This window comes from Hippoglossus stenolepis, chromosome 7, assembly GCF_022539355.2.
Source record: "Hippoglossus stenolepis isolate QCI-W04-F060 chromosome 7, HSTE1.2, whole genome shotgun sequence".
Taxonomy (NCBI): domain Eukaryota; kingdom Metazoa; phylum Chordata; class Actinopteri; order Pleuronectiformes; family Pleuronectidae; genus Hippoglossus; species Hippoglossus stenolepis.
The window spans coordinates 956,882-978,995 of NC_061489.1; the positions used below are offsets into that span (position 1 = coordinate 956,882).

The following is a 22,114-nucleotide window of genomic DNA, read 5'->3' on the forward strand; positions in this document are numbered from 1 at the left end:
TCAACAAGTCTTTTTTGGTCTCTTTACTGGCTCAGTACTGAAATGATTTTTTTTCTTATTAGATATTTGCAAACTCCAAATGTGTGATGAATGCTGTAATGTAACAAGTGTTTCTGCACAAGTACACTAGAGTTACACAGTGCAAAGCCAGGCATTCAGGGAGCACTGTGGCAATGACAGACACCCCATTCTCCCTATCACAAGTTTGTGTACTGTTATATCTAAATAATTTTTAAGCCGTTATTTCAGGTAAAATACTATGTTTCCCGAGGCCATATCAGAAGAAAATTGTGTTGACTTTGGTCTTTTTTTCTACGTTTCCCTGATGAGGATATCTGTATCTTCTGACAAGGAATGTTGTATGTGGTATTTCTCTTGCCTAGAGTTATTACTATGGTGCTTAGTGCAGTGAAAATATTTGTCTTGCAGCCTCCAATGTCTGACCACCGGGGCATTTTATAGGCTCAATCCCCTCCTTAAGTTCCAGTGGTAGATAATACTAGATAATAGTGGTAGAGAAAAAAATCTGGAAGAAAAAATAGCTGGAAGAAACCTCTAACAGAACCAGACTCAATGTTGACAGACATCTGCCTTAACTGGCTGCCTCCTGAACCCAGAGTGGGAGCTGGTTCCACAGGAGGGATCCTGGTGGCTGAAGGCTCTACCTCCCATTCTATCTGATCATACCAGAAACCTAACATTGCAGCAGACACACTACCTGTGTGAACAACAACAAACATGACACGCAGCAGATATGTGGAGCAGCTGTTACGCTCATGCAGCCAGTGGGGCCCGGGCGTCACTGTCAGGAAATAGCTTTGTTCGCTCAGCGTGTAAAAATTAATAAATCCTAGACATGGAAAAGTAGCGAGAAGTTTGTGGCCGAATGTAACAGAGTAGAAGTTATTTTTTTTCATCATGAATGTAACCGAGTAGGAGTAAAAAGTATTCTGCAAAACAACCGTTCTCAGAATTACAATTTGTTGAAATAACTACTACATGTTACAGAGTAAATGTATCAATAGGATCAATATGATCTCTCCTTCTAGTTCCTGTCAGCACTCGTGCTGCAGCATTTTGGACCAACTGGAGGCTTTTCACAGACTTACTGGGACGTCCTGATTAAGAATTACAGTTCTACTAGTCTACAGGTAACAAATGCATGGACTAGTTTCTCAGCATCCTTCTGTCATAGAGACTTGTTTTATATGTGGGTCAAATGACATGTCCTGGTCAAACATAACTCCAAGGTTCCTCACAGTGGAGCTGGGGGCCAAACTAACACAATCCATGGTGACTATCTGGTCAGACAGTATTTCTCTGAGATGTGGGCCAATTACAATGACCTCAGTTTTGTCTAATTTTAGAAGTGTAATCCATGTAACAATTGGAAGTGTACGTGGCACATATAAGGTGAAGAGTATAAGTCCAAGGACAGAACCCTGTGAGACTCCATGACTTACTTGTATGTGCATGGGGGAGACATTGTTAACATTAACAAATTGAAATCTATCTGATAAATAAGACTTAAACCAGCCTATTGCAGTTCCTTTAATCCCTACATTGTTCCGGTCTATGTAACAGAATCTTATGATCTATAGTGTCAAATGCAGCACAAAGTCCATTATCTGATGTTTAGAATATCATGGAAAAACCCCTTTGAGTTGAGTAATGAACATTACCTGATAGAAAATGGATTGAGGGATATGCTATCATTACGAGTGTCGGTTGCTGCGTTCCATTGCACCTCGGAGCTCAGCTCTCTGAATGACGTCACACCTGAATAACCCAAGTTGATAGCTTTCCAGTTGCACAGGAACAATGTTTACATTAACCAGCTAGCTATTGTTAGCAAAAACAGTTCATAGTAATGCATTACGCTGCTTTTTGCGTATACTAATGTAGTAAGATGTCCACAGACAATAATTGGACAGTACTTAATATTTAAGTATTTAATGCTGATAAACAGTAAAAACATAGGTGGTGGTAGGGGAAGCCAACTATACTCCACTCATCTCCATCCTACAAGTAGGCTGATAATATTCCTTATAATGAATGAGGTTGCATTGTTTTTGGTAAGTGATATGTCAAGGCTGTGACCTAGCTCACTGGAACTCCCCCAGCTGGATCACTTAAGTATTGAAAAGGGGAATCCTCAGATTCCACATCATCTATGCGATTTACTGCAAGTGCAGTGGAGAGGTTGATGTGGTTGCCCTATTAGACTCATAGTCTAACTAGTAGTAAGATAAGCTGCAATCCTTCAAACTACCACAACTTCAGCACTTTGAGATAACATCAAAGAAAACATGAATCAGTCTAAACATGGAACATATTTTATTAAATTCACAGTTATGCCATTAAAGCTCTTCATCTGTAATACCTGTATAATTCACTTATTTATTATCACTTATTATCTTCATTCACATAAAACTATTCACAAAATCATACAAAAAAATTGATGAATTGGTGACTCCAGTTTCTGAGCACTCCTCATAGGGAGAATAATTGACTGAACTGTGGAAGTTCAGAGGAACATTGTGAATTTTCCCTTTCTGACAGGTGGAAAACCATGTGCTGTTGTGTTCAGAACTATTTGTCACAGCAGAGAGATAAGACAAGCCAGCTGCTTCTACTTTCCCTATCTCAGCCATCTGACAGGCTGTCAGAGTTGAGAAATAAAGACCTTTCAATTTTCAGATTGACTGAGCGTTTAAGATGAGTTTTAAATTGGTTACTCAAACCCACAAGACACATCTTAAGACAGAAAACAATAGAATTAACTATTTAGTTATCACAAAACCAATGATACATTTACATTTGAATAAATATTGATAAAATGACACATGCCAAATTTATTGATTACTTACTTTAAAGAACTTAAATAAAAATGCCTTATTACAATAGTGTTCTGGTAGATGACATTTAAATTGCAACTTTAATTTGCTGCTAGGTTCAACTTTGGAAACATGACAATAAGAAAACAAAACCTATTTCAGTTTGTAACTTTTTGTTTGTAATTTCCAATTTTGAAAAAGCCAAAATGTCTAAACTTGAGATTGTGTCTTAGCTGTGAGCATCCAATACTCACATATTCAAACTTATTGTTTACGACTACATGTAGACCTTACTGCTGTTATTTTTATTAGCACTAAAATGTTCTGAACTAAAGCTAATTTTTCAAGTACCAGATAAAGTCATGACGTTTAGAGCAACACTTATGAGCTTGTTCAGGCAGTCAACTTGAGCTGCGCTGCTCTAATCATAATAATAATTATACATTTTATAGGTGCCTTTCACAGCACTCAAGGCCACCTTACAAGGCAGAGATAAAAATCAAAAAAACAACAACAATGTATCAAAAAGATCAATACAATTAACAGTGAATAAAACATTTTGTAGGTTTGTCAAATGAAAATTGACATTCTGTAACAAGGAAAAAGGATCCCATGGTCAAGCGGGCAGGTGAAACAGTAAGGTCAATGGCAGAAGAAGACCTGAGAGTGCGGGAGGGTGTGTTGATGTGCAGGAGTACAGAATGGTATAGAGGAGCGAGATTATGGATGGCCTTTAAGTTGAGGAGCAGATTCTTAAAAACAATGCGGTATTGACCAGGAGCCAATGAAGCTGCTGAAGGACAGGAGTGATGTGATTAATGGAGGGGGTTTGGAAACGATGCGAGCGGGAGTTACAGTAATCAATGCAGGATTTAACCAGGGTTTGAACGATAATGGCGGCGCTGTTGGGTGTGAGGGTTGGGCGGAGGCGATTAATGTTATGTAGATGGAAATATGCGGACCGGGAACATTATTGATTTGAGCTTGGAAAGATAGGGTGCTGTCAAGGATGAGAGGACGGAGAAACTAAGGAATTTTCAATGGTGTGGGAAAAACCTTTGATTTTGTTAAGGTGGATTTGGTGCCAATAAGGAGAACCTCAGTTGTATCACTGTTGAGTTTGAGGAAGTTGCAGGAGAACCAGGATTTGATTTCCTGTAGGCAATCAGAGAGGGAGGTAGGCGGGAGGATGGAGTTAGGTTTGGTGGACAGGTAGAGCTGGGTGTCATCCGCATAGCAATAGAAATTGGTCTTAAACATACGGAAGATATGGCCAAGAGGAAGTATATAGATGATAAACAAAACGGGCCCCAGGACAGAACCCTGGGGAACACCAGTAGTGACTGGAAATGGCCGGGATTTGAAAGATTTGAGTTAGATGAACTGAGTGCGGCCAGAGAGATACGATTTAAACCAGTCCAGGGGTGTATCAGTGATGCCAATGGAGGCTAGTATGTCAAGGAGAATATTATGAAAAATGGTGTCAAAGGCTGCACTCAGATCAAGGAGGATGAGAATAATTAACAGGGGAAATGTACGAAAGTGAAGTCAAAACTAAAGATGTTCAGGGTGCTGCAATAACGATTTTAGATGTGAGTTGCCTGACTGAACAGTGATTATAGTTGGTCATGTAAGGGTGAGAGAATATGAAGAGGAGTAATGAAACTATACTTTAAAGAAAAAAGTGCAGCAGAATAGGTTATCTGACCTGTTTTAAAAGACAGGTAGGAAGAAAGGGTTATGCAATCCAACAGCTCCCAACTCCTATACTCTGAATTCTAGATTTTTCTTCCGGCTCTCGGTTCAGATTCCCGTCAGTTAAGACAAACAGGTACAAACACTCTTTTATCCCCTCAGCCATCTCTCTTTTAAATTCAGGATGGGGGAAGAGCTGTGTGACCAAGGCTGATCACTTGGCTGAGTTTGGTGTTGTAGTGTTGTTTTTAATGACATGAGCAAATACAAGAGACAATTTGGCTCTTGTATGGTGGTGGTGGTGACAATGTTTACTATGATGTATTTGATGACAATGTCCTTGATGATGGCTGGTTGTATAACAGATAGCAAGATGCTGACCCCTTATTGTACTATATATCCATGTTTTATGTTTTATGTGTTGCACCCCTTGCTGTGAACCCAAATTGCCCTATGGGGACAAATAAATTGGGAAAATTTAAGTTGAAGGTGTTTATAACTTCACACTTAACTGGGGAAATAATTCAAATAATGGTACACACTTTACTCAAAATCATTAATAGTTTTGCATTTATCTGTACATAAGAAGAGTGACAGAACAATTTGAGAGAGGAATTAAAAGAGAGCCTGAAAGAGCAGTCCAAACCCTGCTTCCTCTCTTCCATCGGGATAAAAGTAAGAATGGGCATGATTGTTGAATTGTTCATTTCAGAAAAAGTAGCTGTTATTAGTAGTTCCCACAAATCTGCGGTCAAATGTTTGCTTTTTGCTTGAGAAGGTGCCGTTTTACAATCCCTTAACCCCTGACTCTGTTCTAACATGATCTCCAGCAGGTTTGAAGAGATAAATTATACATAAAACTATTATAGATAAACCTGGATTCGTTCTCTAATCGTGTGATTTACAGTGCCTATTAAAATCTGCTGACCTGCCACAAACAGACTGTTCGTCTCTGACACTGTGCATTCTAAGAGCTCTGTGGGTTCATGTTAAGGACCCTCAGAGGACCAGTTGAGATATAGAGAACAATGAAGCCTGCTAAAACCTTATGTGGAAAAGTGCCTTGTACAATAAAAAGACAGAGTATAGAAAATGAACATGTAATCATCCTAAATAGGTCTGAGCTCTGTTGCTTACAGACCTTGGTTGACTTTATTCACTTAATTTGACTTTCTAAGATTAGGGTCTAGGGTCAACTGATACTGACCACTGAGCAACTTCAATAGTGAATCATTTTGCTGAGTATTTCAGTACTGAGCTGGTAGATAGGTATGACAACTAGAGTAGATAATACCACTTCACTTTGCCCACCCACATTTTCCAGGTGGTCCGATGCAAAAGACAGATACACTGGATGGGTTTGGCTCCATTTATATCTCCAGACAGAAGAAGAGGAAACCTATTGTATGGACTGAACACAGGCAAAGAGAAGTCTGGCTCCAGCACCTCTGTTCTATGGTCATTTCAAACCATATGAATAAATTCAGCCAGTGTGGATGGGAGCATCTCTGCTAGCAACACGCCTCAGGACTCTGAGGACTTTACAAAATGATTTATTCTTTCTTGAGCTTACCAAGTTCACTTTCATTCACAAAATCTTTGATAACTGCAATCCAGTCTTCAAGAGGAGTCTTTTCCTTTTCTTTTTCATCTGACTTCCATTTAACAATCATGAAGATATAATGCTAATGAGGGATTTTCAACAGGAAAACAGATGCTTGGATCGTAAAATTTCATGAATATTTTGGTTTGACCATTTCGAAAGGTGGAGCGAAAGGAGACTTGGATCATCGAATCAAGCACGGAATCTATTTTACATTCTTGCTTATGAATGAATGTTATTCTTTACACAACGCAACAGCTGATTTGACAAACCACAGCTACCAACGAGAATTGTTAAAAGGACCTGATTTACATCACATCAACACCACATCAGAAGGACTGATCATGGGTCTTTGCACAAGCAAGACCACTGTCACTCTTGATCCCAGCGCTCATACTCTAAGTGCAGACCGAGCCAGTCAGGCAGCAGGAGAGGAAGTCAGCCCTGAAGGGACCCCCATTTTGGATGAGGGTATCCTGATGGTACAGCCGGTCAAAAGAAAAGCTGAAGGCGGAGGAGGAATAGGGAGAACCAAGAGTGACGGGCTGGTCAACCAAACTGCCAAGGGCTACCTGGAGTTGGGGGGAAAGGGAGGAGGAGAGGGGGAGGCACAGACATCACAGGAGGCTGAGGAGGAAGATGAGGATGAGGATGGTGATCAGGTTGAGGAGCTGATCAACTTGTCAGACAGTGAGGGAAGCTTGAGGAGTGAGTTTCTTGAGTAGAAAAGATGAAGGGAGGTAAGAGGAGGAAATAGAATGACAGCAAAAAGTTAAAAAAGAAAGGAAATTATAAAAAATGACAAAACATGTGTTGCTTTTATCTTGATCTTGTAATTGCTGAATGAGATGTGGAGCTTTGAGGCTTTAAGTTGCTGACTTATTTTGTGTTTCATAATGTACTCTGCTGGGCTACAGTTTATCCTTATGGAATGCATTTAGAATATAATCATTTCTTTAAGCTGTCATTTTCTGTAACTGTCACAAAGAGAGCCTTAAATAAACATTTGTGAATACAGCACATGTAAGTGATCATCATCTGTGTGTCCAGAGCAGTTATAGGTCTGGGACAGCCTAGCTTAGATTACATTAGAGTGGCTTATTATATAAATATATATATATATATATATATATATATATATATATATATATATATATATATATATATAGTACGTGGCTCCAGCAGATCCCAGGCACAAACCTGGCATCTGAAACCTCTATCCAGAAGAGTGCAGAACCTTCAATCTCCTTAGGACCCGAGCTTGAGTAAGACATAAGACATACAACACACACATATATACACGAATGTGTGTTTGTGTGTTTGGGTGTTTGTAATAATTACTTGTTACAACACCTGGTATAAAAGTTTCTGTTACTCAACCCAGCTTAATCAAAGTAGCATTCCAACCACTCCAATTTACATACTGCTAGTACTATAAACTAGCTAGACTAGAAGATGAAATGAAATTTAACAATTAAACAACTCACAATTAACCTGGAGGTTTATTTCCCTCTCTCTATTTCCACACCTTAATCACAGACATTTAACAATATTAAGTCCTAATGGAAATGCTACCAAACAAAGTTCTTGACAATTAAATCACATGGCGATTAAGGGGAATGAAATCAGTGGTGTATTGCAATTCTGTGTTCCAAAATGTATGTGTAAAAAAATCCTATAAGCATCATTGTAATATCCTAAAGCCAAATCCTCCAGATTTTTATTTAGCAGGTGTATACTACCTGTAGATGTGCCCATACATTTTTCCACAACACCAGTAAAGTCCTGAAATTGGATACGTTCAGTATTTTATAGGGGCATCGGAATATTTAAGAGAGCTAAATGTAGAGCACCCATGTTTCTTGACTTTACAAAAATATCTGATTTTATTAAAGGTAGGGTAGGCATATTAATTTAATACATCTTTCGTGAAATTCTGCTAATATCTCCTCACGGCCCCACTAGCTGTAAATTCTGTGTGTGCACAGGGGAAAAAAATCTCGTATCAATACATACCCCTGGACCACCATACCAACCTCTGTTTGGTCTGGCCATCCTCCTCTGCTTCATTCCAAAGAAAAAGGCAAGAAACTGTTGTGTGTGATAATCCCAGGAGATTAACAGTTTTAGAAATACTCAAACCAGTCAGTCAACAATCATACTGACATTGCCTGGTTGAGGCAACACTCACTTTTTGTATAGATGTTTTAATACAAACCCTGAAATACCACAAACATGCACTTTTTTTATTTAAGACACAGTCTTAGTCTGAGGACAGACTAAGGTGTAAGTTACAGTTTACATATTCCTTTTTTCGCCAGAGCTTTTATCCACACCAAGCTTTTGAGCTAAAAATAAGCACTTACAGAACACAATCAAATTATTATTTTGTGTTTAGGCAAACACTCTGGCACAGTTGAGGCTTATGTGAATTCCCAGCTAAGGATATACTGGCTGGATGAAATAAACTACTGCAGTTCATTCAGTGACCTATAAACTGCAGAAAAATTATCTGACTTCACAGAGTTGAGGAAATGCCGTAACAGTCATATGCAATCAGATTTCCCTGATATGTGGCTAGCATCACCACATACATGCTGCATCACTCTTGCCATCGTGTCAGGGTCCTGTTGAGTAAGGACGTCCTGTGTGGGAGCATGTTGACAGAGACAAATAATCAAACGATGGACAAAATAATTCAGGGTTTCCCCAAAAGTTTGGAAATGACCCATCCTGATGTATTAAAAGCTAAAAACCTGGCTCATATCCATTGACAAAGGTAGAGGTTCAGGTGTGTACAACTTTCTACAACATACAGCGAGTACAGGTGTAGGTTAAAATAATTTGTTGGAGCTACAAAAGAACATCCCAGACAAAAACTTTACTGATTTACTTATTCACATACAAAACATTTATATATCTTAATTCACATAGTGAATTTGGACCTTTATAGTGATCTATCAGCCATGACTGGGTTCTCCACCACCTCCACATGGATGCTGCCTCTACTGTTGCTGCCAATTTTCATCAGCCTTCATCATTCATTCGTCGTGCCAGGTCGAGTTCTACATGAGTTCACAAAAAATGTGGACCTTTTTGGACTGAGGGAAAAGGTAAGGTGGTTTACTTTCGACACATTTTACACACACACATATGTAGATATATGTGAGATATTTTGGTGTGAGCATGTGTGTGTGTGTGTGAGAGAGAGAGAGATAGAGAGAGAGAGAGAGAGAGAGAGAGAGAGAGAGAGGGAGAGAGAGAGAGAGATAGAGAGAGAGAGAGAGATAGAGAGAGAGAGCGAGAGAGAGAGAGAGAGAGAGAGATAGAGAGAGTGGGAGAGAGAGAGAGAGAGAGAGAGAGAGAGAGAGAGAGAGAGAGAGAGAGAGAGAGAGAGAGAGAGAGATAGAGAGAGAGAGATAGAGAGAGAGAGAGTGTAAAAAGCAAACCAACAAGCTGGTTTTTAACTAGATGGTGCTGATACCTCTTCTGAGATGTTATTTCTTGTTTGATTTGACAGGATTGTTCTAAGAACTGCAGCTCAGCCCACATAAATGTAAGTCTGAACATTCGTTTTTTCATCAGATATCCTCTGTTGCTGTTACTCTGACTGCATCTCAGCACTCTGCCACCTTCTCTGTCATTTTCATTCACCAGATTTGGCTTTCATCTTTAGCTTCATTCTACGACGAATCAAAATGTTTTTTGGATTCATATTAATGACTTAAAAATCAAAAGGCTGCTTACCAAGTAAGCTAAAATCTCAAGTCTGATATTGGATTCATGGGACACTCAAAAGAAAGAATTCTGGGATTCCCATCGGTGAAACGGTGTTAAGAAGCACATAAAGATAACTAATACAAGAGATTCAAAAATATATGTACCTCTCATTATTTTATCATGTTTTTGTGACTTTTAAGTGTCACAAATTCCAACTCTTCAGAACAAACTGATTTAGTATTACATAAGAAGATGTTACACGCCATGTTACATAATGGGAGGGGAGGAGGAGTAAAGCAATCAGATATAGTTTTACTGATTTAAGTCTTTATGTAAGCTTCCAAAGTACACCATATGAAACAAACTGTGTATTGTTACCTTTTACAGAGGAGAATGTTCTGAGGAATTAGATAATAATCTTAAAATGTTATGTTCACGTTGCCACTGAGACAGAAATGCTCCAATCTGCACTCTGTAACGTGATTTTGTTGCTCTATACTAATGTGAGCATACACACCACAGCATCTTTACCACTTCCTCTTTGCTGTAATCTCATCTGAATCAATTTCAGTTACTCTTGTGCAGTTTTTTTGTCTACATGCAGTTTTGTTTCTATTTTACCACAAATTTGTGTGCAGTGGTAAATATTTATTTCTCTTTCATCCTTTATATATTTCAAATATTTATCTATAATATATCTATTTTTACACAAATTTAATTATTTTCATTTGTAGCATGACAAGTTACCGCAATTTAAAACAAGAAAGTTACAAAAGTTACATTGTTAATTGGGGAAGGGATTGTTTATAACAAACACTGGATTACATTTTAATGTCATCTCTGTATGTCATCTCCCCAGGATAAAATATGTCGCTGTTTAAACTTCACTCTGTCAGCAGGGGTAAGTGGTGTGTGTATTTGTGTGTCAGTACTAATGCAATAAAGTCTATTATCATAAATTATGTAATGATGATACACACAATTTTATGATAAACTATAAAGAAAATCAAGAATGGAAAATTGCCATGATACTTGGTAGGCATATATACCAACACAACATGCGATGATTGTCTAGAGTGCTGTCTACAATGTTATTGTCTGATTTTATTCTACTTAACAAATCGGGAATTATCAGTTGATCTTTATTTGCAAAAATATGGTCACGTGGAATTAATCAATATATACTGGCAAGCTAATGTAGTGTTAGGTTAGAAATAATGTCAGCAGGTTTCTTTATAGATGAGTGGAATTATTTGTCTGTTCCAGACCTTTCATGTGTCCACTCTGGTTTTAAAACAGAGCTTCTAACAAACTGTGGGAGAGTTTATTACACTATGTAAATACATCCCAACTATTAAAGCTTCATTTTATTTAAATTAGTACTCTTTGATTCTTACATATTGCCTGACAGCATTGATGCTTTTGCTGTTTTATCATATCATAACAAATCAACATGATTAGAAACAAAAAGTAAAGCATCTGACATATTTTATTAAAAAAAAATGATCCACACACTTTTTTATCATTATTATATATAAGCATTTCTGTCAAACTGAGCTCATAACACATTAACTACTTATCTTCTCTCTTCTCTGCGTTAGCAGCAGAACAGTCTGATATTATTTGAACTTTTTTTTATCTGCATCATATGTTCATAATAGTTCATCAAACAAAAGATAATAATACCAGTAATAACATTTAAACAAAATCCCTATAGTTAAGTACAGTATATCTTTACATTATTCATGGTTTTGACAATAATGCCTCTGTCTCTGTCACATGAACATTAATACCAACATAGTTAACTGAGACAGTTGATAGCTACATAGTGCTGGTTATCCAGGATGGCTGATGTGAGGTTAAATTAAGCTGGATAATGGTAAATGGTCGACATTTACATAGCGTTTTTCTTATCACTCAAAGTGCTTTACAGTACAGTTTTGCCATTCATCCATTCACACACACTTTCACATCTATGTGCAACACTTTCTCTATCACACATCAATCACACACTGCCACCACAGCCTTCAGAGGAAATTTAGGGTTCAGTATCATGCCCAAGGACACTTCAGCACAAAACACATGAAAATGTATAATAATTTTGTTGTGTTTCATCCTCTGAAAAGGAATGTGGCTTTCCTCATCATTACATTGAAGGCCTGAAGTCCCTGCCCAATACGGACCTCGTCAAGGATCTGATCGACAATCTGAAAGACTTGAATCAGACAGCTCAGATGGTAAACAGTTCAGTATCCTACTCACACCAGTATGTCAGTATGACTGTTTTTTTGTCCAGTGTTTCCATCAATGAATGTCTTGTATCCAAACTCTCTTACCGCATCCCTCTGAGGCTGCAGTCAAAGGCTGATGGCATCACATTGGCACAACTAGGCTGCCCATTTAGAAGAGAAAAACGTCCTTCCATTAGGTCCAAACTAACCCAGGATTCATTTCGTTGAGCTTGCACAATGGTAAAGGTGGGACAATCAGATAAGGGCTGCTGCACACTAGACGATAATCAGGCTGATTTTAGACCCGATATGCCCCTTCCAACAAGGCTGCCGGTTAACTGCCCAAATAATCCTGAAGTGTGAGGGGTATACATAATAATCTTAATGCTACAGATTGAGTCGCAGTCTCGATATGTAGCTCCTGAAGCTTGATGTTTGATGTTTACGATATACGGCTGAAACCCACAATAGCAAGAGAAGAGTGAGAGAGAGAGCTGACCGGGAAGCGCCACCAACCGGTGGTTTAGCTGTGACTAAAAACAACAATAAATTTCCAACTCACCTCCTGCTCGCGCTGCAAAATCGATACGCCTTCTCATCCATGACAACATCCATAGTTAGAAGAAGATATCACGAGTTTCTGTTTCAAGTCTCTGGAATCGCCACTGGGAAAACTTTTCCTTCAAATGGCAAGTGTGTGGTCTGACGTTCTGGCCAAATCGTCCAGTGTGTGTGTATTCTGAAGATTTTAAAATTAAAAATCTGATAAATCTGTCATGATGTCTTTTAAATGGTCAAGAGTTGAAAATCCTCTAGTGTGCAGCAGCCCCCAGCCCTAACTGACCATACGCGGCATCTGATTTACGCCTTAAGATATCTAAAAGGAAAATCTACAGGATCAACTTAATGATTTCCAACTAAAAACATAAGACAACCTTTCTTTAGAACCTTCACATTAGAGCACAAGTCTCTTAACTATGTTCATGAAAACAAAACAATGAGCTATAAGAGGCTAATAACCTGTTACATTTTTTGCCTTATCACTGCAAGCGATACATTGTTACATTTTAATTTGCAACACTCATGTCTTCTGTCTCTCCGCAGAGAAAGAAGGTGTGTCCGATGCCTGAGATGTATAAACCCCTCGAAGAGGCACTAACAGAACTGAAGGACAAATTCAACTCATGAAAAATACCACTGTTTGAAATTGTCAGAGGAACTCAGAAAACAGTACTGTTCTGCTGGTAATACTTGTACACTGTACGGCAGCAGTATGTTTTTGTGATTTTAATTTGTTGACATTGATGCAAATTTGCCAATGTATTATTTTTTTACTTATTTATTTTTATTTATTATGAGTTTTTGATTGTGTCAAGGAAATATGTTCATAAAACCTATTCAATCGATGTTATTGCCCTCCAAATGGGATGAATAAAAACACTTTATATATTTGAACTTTAAAAATGTACAGTGTTTATTTGAATAAACAACAATAATTATACTTCATAAAAACTGAGCTATGGTGCACAAGGATTTACCTGTGTGTTAAAAGTGCAACTAAGCGTAAAGATATCCTCCTAATCAAATTGTGCTTTTGGACTCTTGTGCAACCATATTTTTTTTCTTAATGCTCTGTTACTCACAAAATCTGATTATTATTGTCAAGAATCCAGTATGTCCAAGTCTTTTGCCAAGTTGGTATAATCATTTCCTACCATAAATATCATTATACCTTAGCAGGGGTTTCTACAGGTTTTCAGAGGGCTTCAAAGGTACTGTCAAGATTCCAGGGGTGCTGGTAGTTCTTATTGTTGGTTTTATGCAATTATAAGATTATTATTGATGCATCTTAATCCTTTCAGTTTATTAATATTTTGGACAAGCTACAGAGTCTTTAACGACTTACTGCTGGAGCCTGATAATAAGGAAATACAATAATCAAGTCTGGATGTAACAAAGGCGTGGACTAGTTTTTCTGCATCTTTTTTAGAAAGGACATGTCTGATTTTTGAGATATTACGCAAGTGGAAGAAGGCGGTCCTAGAAATTTGTTTTAAGTGAGAATTAAAGGACAAATCAGGATTGAAGATCACTCCCAAGTTCCTGACTGTTTCATTGGAAGCAAGGGCAATGTCGTCTAGCGCAGCTATATCATTAGATAATGCATCTCTAAGGTGTTTAGGGCCAAGTAGTAGAACCTCTGTTTTATCTGAGTTTAATAAGAGAAAATTGGGGGTCATCCAGGTTTTTATGTCCTTGAGACATGCTTGGAGTTTAGTTAATTGATTACACTGTCCAGGTTTTATTGACAAGTATAACTGGGTGTCATCCGCATAGCAGTGGGAATTTACCATAGACTGTATATGGTCAAGACTACGCTTCAAAAGTTACCAGTAACTTACACAAAGTTAAGACAAGGGGGAAAAATGCATAAGAAAATATAGTAAAAAACGATAAAGAAAAAGTATTGTTATTTTGTTTTGTTGTATTATTGTGTGTTAAAAGGAATTAGTAGAATTAACTAAATATGACTTTCATTTACCGTATTGTTAAAATTTTTTATAAGCAAGTGAAATATAAAAAAAAGATTATGTTCCAAATGTTATAATGTTACAAATTGGAGGGCTCTTCCTCTATTCATTTAATAATCTGCATTCCAGTGTCCTAGATTCATGTAATCGCACCAATAGTAACAAGTCATTTTCTGAACATGTTCCTCTAGGTGTTTAACAAGGGCTGCCTTCTTCCCAGTTTTGGTGCTCTCTGCATGATTTTCTTTCTCTCCCCTCTGCCTAGTTGCATGACTGCTGGACAGCCTGTTGTTTAGTTACAATTAAATAATTCCAATGTGTTTATGATCTATTTGTAATCTGAAATTAGTCTGCCTCACATGCAAGCTTATAGTTAAAACCTAATAATTTTCAGAAGAGCATCAGAATCTCAACACAATTGTAACAACACTTGTATGCCAGGGAAGGTACATGTTAATCTATAAAACTTTTTATTTTCCATATACTTATAGTTGGCTCTATTTGTCCTTTGCTATATGTCTCTCCAGCATAATGTTTCGATGTCAAGAACAAAACACATTGTATTTAAGAACTACAAAAGCCGGGCTACAGTGGCCATATCAAATATTGTGGCTTTAACATGTTTAATCTTAAACAGGGTTTGAATGTTAAGGGCTTTTTGTGTGAGGAGCAGGATTATAAATTATTTTCTGAATTTTACAAGGAGCCGATGCAAAGAAGCTAAAACAGGAGTAATATGATCTCTCCTTCTAGTTCCTGTCAGCACTCGTGCTGCAGCATTTTGGACCAACTGGAGGCTTTTCACAGACTTACTGGGACATCCTGATAATAAAGAATTACAGTAATCCAGTCGACAGGGAACAAATGTATGGACGAGTTTCTGTACTCCCCACTGCCATCAGCAAAACAACAACTTAGAAAATGTCCTTTGAAAGAACAATGTGCATTTTTCTAGTGGAATTTAATATACTCAAAGAATTTATGACTCACTGCAGATGATCTGGAAGCATCATCAAATTGAATTGCCCATGCGTGCAAAATATGCTATTTGAATAATTTTTTTTTTTTTTATATCATAAAATAATCTATTCTATAATAAATATAATATAATATAATATACATGGTCCAGATGTGTTTGAGAAAATACAAATTTAAACATGAAGCCACTAGACTCGTTTGCCCTCCACTGGCCTTCTTCAAAATAGCAACACACGCACATAGCCAGAGAGAGAGAGAGAGAGAGAGAGAGAGAGAGAGAGAGAGAGAGAGAGAGAGAGAGAGAGAGAGAGAGAGATGAGAGTGAGATGAGAGTTGCTCATGTGTAAGTAGTTCAACACAGCTGTCACAAACTTTGAAAGAAACGGAGATTATAGCATCGAAACATGCAACCACCACCCAGAAAGGTAAGAAAGTGCTGAGCCTCATGTAGGAGATGACTTGAAATGAATATATAGTATCATGCTTACTGCTTCTACATGCTTAAATATCTACTGCTTCTCTACCTTCATTTCTGTTCCTCCATCTTTAAGATTTATTAAATCTACAGACCATTTCATTTAAAACACTGACACTACAGTAAATGGATTTTACAGCATATAGTGCCAAATACAGCTTATATGCATTCATTGGAAATATTTTACGGAATTTGTGTTTAGATAGTAGATATATTTTCTTCACCCTGCATAGATGGGAACGCATCTGTCTGCAACAACTGAAATTACTTTCATTTTACAGCGTGAAAGTCTGTACTACATGCTCATTTGAGACCTTACAGAGATTTGAGAAATTTAATTTTGTTCTCCAATCAAAGTTGAAATTCATATTCCCTTAATTCCCTTAATCTAAAACTATTTTTTTCTGCAATCCACAACTTGCAATTGATGAATTTAATTTTAAAGCTTAAATTGACATCTTAAGATTAGTTGTGAATAAGGATTGGCTTATCTACTCACAGTTTTGCAACTATTGTGTACTTGTATGTACATAGTAGTTTATTTTGACCTCTCTTTGATTGTCTTTGCTGTATGTCAATTTCTGTTTTTCCTGAAAGTTATTGTGTAAGGACATTGAGAGCAACCACTAATTGGCCAATAAAGCTGTTGCTGAAGAGCCAATTCACTATCTTCATTAAAATATAACATTTCAATAATCCCTGTATATATATGTGTGTGTGTGTGTGTGTGTGTGTGTGTGTGTGTGCAGGTGAAGGAGAGTCAGCAGGTGAAACTGGTGTTCTCAGAGCAGCACAGTAAATTGCAGACCAAACAACATCAGGACACTGAACTGTTGGAGGAGATCAGGTACAGTTCTCTTTCTGTGGAGCTGTATGATACTCTCCCAGGAGGAGACAGACAGGCAGAGAGATACATACCAAACTGAGAATGAAAGCATGTTAAATTACATAAGTGTTTTTTGTTGTGTTCACCTAGGTCCTTCAGTAAGCATCGTGCAGCTATAGAGAAGGAGTATGCCCAGGTGAGCAAACATAGTACTATTATAGTTCACTATTAGTCCTGTTTCTGGCATCTTTCGTTCTTTACTGGAAATATAAAAATGTTGATATTGATTTGAGGTCCCGTATCAGTTTCAGAGAGCTGTTTGCTCTAAAATGTCTGATATCGTCTGATGTCTGTGTCTGTGTCTGATGTATTTTTTGACACTATCAGAGCTACTGGAGCCATGAGACAAATAAGTAAGATAATCACACTAGTGATGGCCAGGGGTGTTGTGCTATTTCTATGTGAGTGAGAGCTGCACATTGCTTAAAATAGTAAAAGTGGAACATAGGAAGGAAAGGTTTTGTTTCGATTTGTCACATAATCGGCACATTCATATTTTAGCCATTCAAATATCACAGCCAAAAATGAGTAAAAAATGCGTAATCTGATAGTCCAATGGTTAGGGTGCATATCACATATCACATAGGGAAAATTGCCCTGAATATATATATATATATTGTGTAGGACATTACCTCTCTGATTTAAGTGTCCCTGTGTGTGTTACACCCTGACCACAAACACGTTGTGGGTGAATTTATCATTATGTGTCTGGAACATATAGTCATAGGTGTGATATGTAGGCTGCAACCATTCTGTGGCGCAGAGGAAAAAGTGTTATGTTTGATAAGGATGCTTGTCAGTTAGCTGAGTTCCTCGAACAGAGGACAAACAGAGTTCAAACAGAATGCAGCAAAGGTCACTACTAAGTGTTTATTAAGTAAATGTTCATTACACAGCATGCATAGCACTGCACATATACCTTTATTTCACGGCCCACAGTTTCATGATACAATTTTTTTTACACAACATAATAGATCTCTATTACATAGTGTTTTGCGCTGGTGCTTCACTATGGAGCTGTATCAATCAATCAATCAAATTTTATTTGTATAGCCCATATTCACAACTCACAATTTGTCTCATAGGGCTTTAACATGGTGTGACATCCTCTGCCCTTAACCCTCAACAAGAGTAAGGAAAAACTACTAAAAACCTTTTAACAGGGTAAAAAGAAGGTAGAAACCTCAGAGAGAGCCACATGTGAGGGATCCCTCTCCCAGGACGGACAGAAGTGCAATAGATGTCAAGTGTAAAGGAGAACATCAAGATAAAGGTTTTAGCAGCATTGATAAGGGTAAACATTTTGAAGTATAACTGAAGGTCAGTGAATTGGTGGATTATTGTCATTAATGGTCGAGTATCTGAGGAGAAATACTATGTATCCAGCAGTCCTGCTGCAATCATAGTCTATGGTCAGCAGCCAGCAAGATCATGATCCACCATCAAGATCGGATGCCACTATAGTCCACAGTCATTGTCCACTGCCGCCATTAGGATCCATCATCAGCTGTCACCTCGATCGTGGTCCACCACCATTATCAGATGCCAACACGACGATCGATACAGAATCCCCCATACTGGATCCACCATTACGATCTCTGATACGCGATCCACAGATCCTAATCCATGATGTGGCCACAGCTGGGGCCCTGGATCTGCGGACGATAAGGCAAAGGGACTCCGGGGAAGAAGTCAAGTCAGTAACATGTATTGATGAGATATTAATTTCTTTGATATGATAACGATTGAGAAGAGGAAGGAGAAGCTGGGAAGAGAAGCTCCGAGTGTCATGTGTCCCCGACCTTCTAGACCTATAGCAGCATAACTAAGAGCAGGTCCAAGACAAACCTGGACCAGCTCTAACTATAAGCTTTATCGTACAGGAAGGTTTTAAGCCTACTCTTAAACGTACAGATGGTGTCTGCCTCCCGAACTGAAAGTGGGAGATGATTCCACAGGAGAGGAGCTTGATAGCTGAAAGCTCTGGCTCCTACTCTACTTTTAGAGACTTTAGGGACGACAAGTAAGCCTGAATTCTGGGAGCGCAGTGCTCTAGTGGGTTGATAAGGTACTATCAGCTCTTTAAGATATAATGGTGCCATATTATTAAGGGCCTTGATGGTGAGGAGGAGAATTTTAAATTCTATTCTAGATTTAACCGGAAGCCAGTGTAGTGAAGCTAATACAGGAGAAATGTGCTCTCTTTTCTTGGTTCTTGTCAGGACACGTGCTGCAGCATTTTGGACATCATTAATTTGCACGAATTGGGAGCGATCAGAAAAATAGGATTTAAACCAGTTTAGGGCGGTTCCTTTAATGCTAATTAACTGTTCTAGTCTCTGTAATAAAATTTGATGGTCAAAAGTGTCGAATGCTGCACTAAGATCTAACAGAACGAGGACAGACACAAATCCCTGATCTGAAGCTATTAGAAGGTCATTAGTGACTTTTGCCAAGGCTGTCTCCGTGCTGTGATTGGCTCTAAACCCCGACTGAAAGTCTTCATATATATTATTTTCCTGGAGAAACTCACACAGCTGATTGGCTACAACTTTTTCTAGGATTTTAGACAGGAAGGGGAGGTTAGATATTGGTCTGTAATTGGCTAAAACCTCTGGGTCTAAGGTGGGTTTTTTGAGAAGGGGTTTGATTACAGCTATTTTAAAAGACTGTGGTACATATCCTGATGATAATGACAGATTTGTTGTGTTCAGTAAAGTACTGTATACGACACTCTTTGGTCAGTGCAGCCATTTATAGCATCTGGAGAAATACCATCTTTGTCTGTGGCCATAAGACATTCATAAAGTTTGTACCATCCTCGGCAGGCAGGCAAATTTCAACATAAACTCTGTACATTACATTTCATTTAGCTGATGCTTTTATCCAAAGTGACTTCCAATAAGTGCATTCAACCATAAGGGCAGATGTAATAAATTCATGTGTGTGAATGGGTGAATGGCAAAAATATACTGTAAAGTACTTTGAGTGGTCATCAAAACTAGAAAAGTGCTATATAAGGGCGGCTGTGGCTGAGGGGTAGAGCGGTCGTCCTCCAACCTGAAGGTCGGCAGTTCGATCCCCAGTCTTCCCCATCTGCATGCCGAAGTGTCCTTGGGCAAGATGCTGAACCCTGAATTGCCCCTCATAGAACAACAAAGTGCTGCTAATAGATGCACTGTATGAATGTGTGTGTGATTGGGTGAATGTAAAACTGTACTGTAAAGAGCTTTGAGTGGTCATCAAGACTAGAAAAGCGCTATATAAATACAAAACCATTTACCATATAAATATAAGCAATTTACATTTACACACACAAGGGAGAGTCCTTAATGAAGACAAAGATTGAGTTCAATCTTTTTAAAACTATTTTACCTTGTAACTTTTACCTTGTTTTCCTGCCTCAGCATGACAAGATGGTTGTGTTCCAGCTTTCCAAGTTAACCAAATATGCATAGATTTTTATAATCCTCACATTGTCTTATTGTGTGAGCTAGTAATTTGCATTTTAACCCCATAAATGGAGGAATTGACAACCTGTATGTACCATGTATTTATCTTGTATATTTTCCTTCGTTTGGCCTCTGTTCATTAAGGATAAAATACAACACTCAGTTCATTGCGGACACAAAAGCCTCCCCAGTGACCGTTACTCTGGTAGTATAAAATAAGATGCTTGAAATGGAGTTTTGAGTTTTGAAGAAAAAATCTGCTACAGTGCAAAATGCCCAGGTCAGATTATGCAGATGATGACTTCTCCATTGCTATCCACAAGCACATGTTCTTAAGGACATGGCACAAGTGCATTTATGGTGAGTCCAAATGCATATTTGCTCATTGTTGAAACCATGGTTCAAAGGGGTTCTACTATGAGTCATGTCTTGGACATATCGTGAAACAAACAAATCAGATGAATCAGTGTCACTTTGCACACAAATAGATAATCTGTATATAACAAGCAAAATGTGTGCTCATAGTGAATCTGTCTGTGTAGGTTCATTTTACTATGTTAATAAGGATCCCTAAGATAACAGTGAAATACTGCACCCCATCAGAGTTTGTTTGTCAATGACTTTCCACTGCCTCAAGTAAGCAATGTAGGCCTACCAACAATTAACTGACACCTCAGTTTAAGGCCAACACACCCACCGACGCTCAATTGGATAGAAGTACATTAGCCTTTGTATGTTGCACTAATATTTACACTGTGTGACAAATGACAAGTAGTACTTAAAAAATGAAAAGCTGTAAGTGTTGTCAACACACTACAATTTCCCTTCTTTTTTGGATTGTGATGTGATAAACATCATTTTCAGGCTCTTCAGAGGTTAGCTGTTCAGTACCAGAAGAGAGACTGGCAAAGAGGAAATACAGATGCTATCACTTCTGGGTAAGCCCACACACATGACGTACACAGCAATCTCACCAGCTATTTGTTTCTCATTTCTTCTGTTTTTACACAACCTAGACTGTTGGCTCTGGCAGATTGATATCATTTTCTGTAAGTAGGGAAAGTTGCAGATACTATCATGCGTTGTTTTTGCCAATAACAGTTTATGTATAATGTGGTCCTGACAATGAAGATTATGAAGAATCATAGTATGTCAAACTCAAATAGCTAACTCAAACTCTTTAAATAGCTCTCCTATAAGGGGGCATATGGAAGATATTGGGCCATATAGGAACTGTAACCAAGATACACTGAACAGAATAAGCCATTTTACATCAAACTCTTTTAAATCATGACATATGCAAGACTAATTCTCTGTAATAGTGTCTCTTAAATGATAAACTTGGAGGTGAATAGATAAGCAAATACATTACTCACACTATTAGCTGTAAGAATGGATGTAAACATACGGTATGTGCAAAATGTGAAATGGTAATGGTAAATGGTTTATATTTATACAGTGTTTTTTTATTCTTGATGACTACACAAAGCACTTAAAGGTACAGTTTTGGCCATTTACCCATTCACACACACACACACACACACATTCATACAGTGCATCTATGTGTACAGCCCTCAATGGCAATTTTGGGGTTCAGTATCCCAAGGACACTGCCATGTGTAGTAGGCAAGACTGTGATTGAACCACCAACCTTCTGGTTAGAAGCAATTTTAATCGTTCAAGACCTAAATGCAGCTTTTCACATA

General features: G+C 38.0%; 1 protein-coding gene across 1 annotated transcript in view; it reads left to right on the plus strand.

Annotated features, from left to right (window-relative positions):
* The first annotated feature begins 15,999 nt into the window (after positions 1-15,999).
* The window catches only part of LOC118112559 (F-BAR and double SH3 domains protein 1-like), a 30,474-nt gene continuing 24,359 nt past the window's right edge, over positions 16,000-22,114 (plus strand). Inside the window, exons 1-4 of the mRNA XM_047340662.1 lie at positions 16,000-16,020; positions 16,820-16,917; positions 17,047-17,092; positions 21,273-21,346. Coding sequence (XP_047196618.1) covers positions 16,000-16,020; positions 16,820-16,917; positions 17,047-17,092; positions 21,273-21,346 — 239 coding nt within the window. The remainder of the gene's footprint in view (positions 16,021-16,819; positions 16,918-17,046; positions 17,093-21,272; positions 21,347-22,114) is intronic.